The sequence below is a fragment of the Aquarana catesbeiana genome, linkage group LG04 (assembly GCF_042186555.1).
Source record: "Aquarana catesbeiana isolate 2022-GZ linkage group LG04, ASM4218655v1, whole genome shotgun sequence".
NCBI classification, from domain to species: Eukaryota; Metazoa; Chordata; class Amphibia; order Anura; family Ranidae; genus Aquarana; species Aquarana catesbeiana.
The window spans coordinates 559,149,037-559,155,036 of NC_133327.1; the positions used below are offsets into that span (position 1 = coordinate 559,149,037).

Here is a 6,000-nt window from a genome sequence, read left to right on the forward strand (position 1 = left end):
CAAATCCTTTGCAGTCAATTACAGCCTGAAGTCTGGAACACATAGACATCACCAGACACTGGGTTTCATCCCTGGTGATGCTCTGCCAGGCTTCTACTGCAACTGTCTTCAGTTCCTGCTTGTTCTTGGGGCATTTTCCCTTCAGTTTTGTCTTCAGCAAGTGAAATAAGGGCATTAGCCAATGTATCCCATTGGGTAATAAATTTAAAAGAGCGAACAAACATCCTGGATGGCTTAACTCCAATGTAAAAATGCATATAAAAGCAAAGGAGAAGGCCTTCAAAAAATACAAGGTTGAGGGATCACCCACAGCATTCAGAATTTATAAAGAATGCAATAAGAAATGTAAGGGTGCAATTAGGATGGCTAAGATAGAACATGAAAGACACATAGCAGAGGAGAGCAAAAAAAAATCCCAAGAAATTCTTTAAGTATGTAAACAGTAAAAAAGGGAGGACAGACCATATTGGCCCCATAAAGAATGAGGGAGGACATCTGGTTACAAAGGATGGGGAGATGGCAAAGGTATTGAATTTATTCTTCTCCTCAGTCTTCACGAGTGAATCGGGGGGCTTCAGTAACCAAAACTGTAGTGTTTATCCTCATGACACAACACAGGAAGCATCTCCATGGTTAACAGAGGACAGAATTAAAATTAGACTTGAGAAACTTAACATTAATAAATCACCGGGACCAGATGGCTTGCATCCGAGGGTACTTAGGGAACTCAGTCAGGTGATTGCCAGACCGTTGTTCCTAATTTTTACAGACAGTCTATTGACTGGAATGGTACCAGCTGATTGGAGAAAAGCCAATGTAGCACCAATATTTAAAAAGGGCCCAAAAAACATCCCTGGGAATTACAGACCAGTTAGCCTAACATAAATAGTATGTAAACTCTTGGAGGGGATGATAAGGGACTATATACAAGATTTTAGTAATAAGAATGATATCATTAGCAGTAATCAGCATGGATTCATGAAGAATCGTTCTTGCCAAACCAATCTATTAACCTTCTATGAGGAGGTGAGTTGCCATCTAGATAAAGGAAGGCCCGTAGACGTGGTGTATCTGGATTTTGCAAAAGCATTTGACACAGTTCCCCATAAACGTTTACTGTACAAAATAAGGTGCGTTGGCATGGACCATAGGGTGAGTACATGGATTGAAAACTGGCTACAAGGGCGTGTTCAGAGGGTGGTGATAAATGGGGAGTACTCAGAATGGTCAGGGGTGGGTAGTGGGGTTCCCCAGGGTTCTGTGCTGGGACCAATCCTATTTAATTTGTTCATAAACGACCTGGAGGATGGGATAAACAGTTCAATCTCGGTATTTGCAGACGATACTAAGCTAAGCAGGGCAATAACTTCTCCGCAGGATGTGGAAATCTTGCAAAAAGACCTGAACAAATTAATGGGGTGGGCGACTACATGGCAAATGAGGTTCAATGTAGAAAAATGTAAAATAATGCATTTGGGTGGCAAAAATATGAATGCAATCTATACACTGGGGGGAGAACCTCTGGGGGAATCTAGGATGGAAAAGGACCTGGGGGTCCTAGTGGATGATAGGCTCAGCAATGGCATGCAATGCCAAGCTGCTGCTAATAAAGCAAACAGAATATTGGCATGCATTAAAAGAGGGATCAACTGCAGAGATAAAACAATAATTCTCCCGCTCTACAAGACTCTGGTCCTCCCGCACCTGGAGTATGCTGTCCAGTTCTGGGCACCAGTCCTCAGGAGGGACGTACTGGAAATGGAGCGAGTACAAAGAAGGGCAACAAAGCTAATAAAGGGTCTGGAGGATCTTAGTTATGAGGAAAGGTTGCGAGCACTGAACTTATTCTCTCTGGAGAAGAGACGCTTGAGAGGGGATATGATTTCAATTTACAAATACTGTACTGGTGACCCCACAATAGGGATAAAACTTTTTCGCAGAAGAGAGTTTAATAAGACTCGTGGCCACTCATTACAATTAGAAGAAAAGAGGTTTAACCTTAAACTACGTAGAGGGTTCTTTACTGTAAGAGCGGCAAGGATGTGGAATTCCCTTCCACAGGCGGTGGTCTCAGCGGGGAGCATTGATAGCTTCAAGAAACTATTAGATAATCACCTGAATGACCGCAATATACATGGATATGTAATGTAATACTGACACATAATCACACACATAGGTTGGACTTGATGGACTTGTGTCTTTTTTCAACCTCACCTACTATGTAACTATGTAACTATAAATGCATGCTCAATCGGATTCAGGTCAGGTGATTGACTTGGCCATTGCATAACATTCAAATTCTTTCCCTTAAAAACTCTTTGGTTGCTTTCACAGTATGCTTTAAGTCATTGTCCATCTGCACTGTGAAGCGCCGTCCAATGAGTTCTGAAGCATTTTGCTGAATATGAGCAGATAATATTGGCGGAAACACTTCAGAATTCATCCTGCTGCTTTTGTTAGCAGTCACATCATCAATAAATACAAGAGAAGCAGTTTCATTGGCAGCCATACATGCCCACGCCATGACACTACCACCACCATGCTTCACTGATGAGGTGGTATGCTTTGGATCATGAACAGTTCCTTTCCTTCTCCATACTCTTCTCTTCCCATCACTCTGGTACAAATTGATCTTAGTCTCATCTGTCCATAGGATGTTGTTCCAGAACCATAAAGGCTTTTTTAGATGTTGTTTGGCAAACTCTAATCTGGCCTTCCTGTTTTTGAGGCTCACCAATAGTTTACATCTTGTGGTGAACCCTCTGTATTCACTTTGGTGAAGTTTTCTCTTGATTGTTGACTTTGACACACATAAACCTACCTCCTGGAGAGTGTTTTTGATCTGGCCAACTGTTTTTCTTCGGTCATCCACCACAGTTGTTTTCCATGGTCTTCCGGGTCTTTTGGTATTGCTGAGCTCACCAGTGCGTTCTTTGTTTTTAAGAATTTTCCAAACAGTTATTTTGGCCACACCTAATGTTTTTGCTATCTCTCTGATGGGTTTGTTTTGTTTTTTCAGCCTAATGATGGCTTGCTTCACTGATAGTGAGCTCTTTGGATCTCATATTGAGAGTTGACAGCAACAGATTCCAAATGCAAATAGCACACTTAAAATGAACTCTGGACCTTTTATCTGCTCCTTGTAAATGGGATAATGAGGAATAACACACACCTGGCCATGGAACAGCTGAGCAGCCAATTGTCCCATTACTTTTGGTCCCTTAAAAAGTGGGAGGCATATATACAAACTGTTATAATTCCTACACCGTTCACCTGATTATTGATGTAAATTCCCACAAATTAAAGCTGAAAGTCTGCAGCTAAAGCACATCTTGTTCATTTAATTTGAAATCCAATGTGGTGGTGTATAGAGCCAAAAAGATTAGAATTGTGTCGATGTTACAATATTTATGGACCTGACTGTTTGTGGCAGAGCTGTGTGGATAAGATGGATAGAACTACAAAATCCATTGGCAGGTAAAACAGCTCTCAATATACTTCAGCTGATCATATAACTGTTTGTCTGGAATTCTGTTTAACATGATACATTTTTGTTTCTACAAATGTCCTGTTTTTATTAGGGTTTTGGCAAAGGTAATATTAGGTAGTATTAGCAAGCTATATGAGCAATCATTCAAGCTGATCCCCAGCCTTAATTTCACTCCTATTAGTTCAGTTGGGCCAAGCTGGCCCAAACAAACTATTTTCAATACTAACAGGTGTGTATTGCTGGGTACACTGTATAATCTGTATGTAGGTTCAGCTACATACAGTATACAGCGTTGTGTTCCTGCTGGGGACACGGACATCTCGTTTCATATCCAGAAAACTGCCCATTCATGGGCAGCTTTGAATTCTCTGAATTAATATAAAGCTTTCTCTGATTGGCTGAGGTGGATATCTTGATATCCTTTGCTTGCCTCTCTTTGTGTCCCACAGCCAGAACACAGTGCTGTATACTGTATGTAGCTGAGCATATATACAGTTTATACAGTGTACCTAGCAGGTGCACCTGTTAGTGTAGGAAATAGTTCATTTGGGCCAGCTTGGCTCAAATGAACTATTTTAAAGTGACAGTAAATCTGGAAATCAGCTTTAACGTGCAACACTTTGGCTTGTGTCAGTTTTAGCTACCAAATGATAATAAGTAATTAAAGCATAAAGTTACACTATACTCTGGCTTAAAAAAATATTCATTTCAAGTATGTATTCCTTAATTGGAAGTGCAGTCAAACACTAACTATACTTAAATCCGCTACCACCCCTTTCTAAGCCTATTCTATCTACCCTGTGGAAGGAATGATCTGTATACTTAACTATTCTGAAGGCACTCTGGTCCAGTCATGTGATTGGGTACCAGCACCAGCATCAGTGTAGAGGAGGGACACATGACAACGGATGCCCATAGTAAGCCTATTGTGTATATATATATATATATATATATATATATATATATATATATATATATATATATATATAATTTTTTTTTTTTTTTTTTAACTGGTTTAGGTATATTTTGCACTTAAATAAGACTTACCAGATTCTGGAGTTCTTTGAAAAATTGAGGAGCTCCACTGGCCGTCTTGATCACCTTGAGAAATACGGATGGAAAATTCATACATAGCATCAGGATTTAGTTTGTCTACCAGTGCGCGTCGAGTATTTATATCCTTGTAATCCCAACGTGCAGACTCTCCCTTTTCTCTATAGCGAATTGTGTAACGTCTGTAAAATAAAAATGTCTGTTAAGGTTTGAGTTGAATTATAAAGGGTGACAAAGAAATGAAATGGCATTTAGCATGGCTATCATTTCATTCCTCCCTATCCAAAAAGCAGCCTATATATTTTTGTTGTTGAGTGCATGCATTTGTAAATGTAAGGCATTAAACTCCCCTTGACAATGTGTTTATCTGCTTTTCTCTGCAGAAGGATGAAGCCATCTTTTATTAAGCATTATTCTTGTTCAAATATTTTATTAAGGCAAACTATAAACAGTGTTACAGAAGGAAGAGCTGCACAAAATAGGTTAAAAATGCAGCCAAACAACATAAGGTATCTGTGACTGAACCGTCCAGCACCCAGCTTGGGTACTTCCGTCAAGATATAGCTTTCGCCAGTCTGGGCCCAAGAACCAGGTAATATGGCGGAATATGGCATAGCACCCAAGAATCTAGACGGCACTAGCTTACATGCTCTGGAACTGGACTTTATTGTAAACTCACACAGAATATATAGCACACCAGATCAGGTTAGCCTAATCACATTATCACATGCAAAGGAAGCTGTATACAAGAATATAATTAACATAACTAAGGAAAAGCCAACATAAACTATAAACAGTATGCTAATTAAACAACTAGCCTTGATTAGTCAGGAGGTGACCAGACCATCCAGCAACAGGCCTACAAAAAAGTACATTATACATTATCATAAGTATAAACACAGAGATGAGCAGACAGACAGAAACAATAGGTGACTCAATTAACAATGGGAATTCACACCTAGGCAAGGCTTTGATAAATCAGGGATCCCAGACTGTCTGGCTCCTACATTGGAGTACATGGAACAGAGGCCAATGTGACCAGCTCCTTCAGTGAACATTTTTAGTCCCAAATCAAACAAACCAGGAATAGTCTTCAGGGCAAATACAAGTAAATAGTCCCTCAGAAATGTAACAAAAAAGAGAGAAATATAGCAATAACAAATAAAAGTGTGACTGTGGGCAGAGAGTGTCTGTAACAGAATCCAGTAGGGGAAAGCGCCTATGGTCAAAGAGTTAGGTTACCGAATATAAAGTACCATCATCCCAAAAATCTACTAGCAAAAGGAGGCAGGAAGTGGGGAGAGCCGCAGTTCGCTGCTTCTGTCGGCAATTGTCCCCACCCCCCACACACAGGAAAAAAAACACAAGGGACTATTACGGTACTAAAGATAGTTAGATATTAGTACAAAGGAATGGAGGGAAATAGTAGGATAAAAACTGTATTTTTAATAGAAAGC

General features: G+C 40.0%; 1 protein-coding gene across 1 annotated transcript in view; it reads right to left on the reverse strand.

Annotated features, from left to right (window-relative positions):
- FNDC1 (fibronectin type III domain containing 1) overlaps positions 1-6,000 on the reverse strand; it is a 377,977-nt gene that overhangs the window by 180,763 nt on the left and 191,214 nt on the right. Inside the window, exon 5 of the mRNA XM_073627992.1 lies at positions 4,538-4,725. Within this exon, the coding sequence (XP_073484093.1) occupies positions 4,538-4,725 (188 nt within the window). The remainder of the gene's footprint in view (positions 1-4,537; positions 4,726-6,000) is intronic.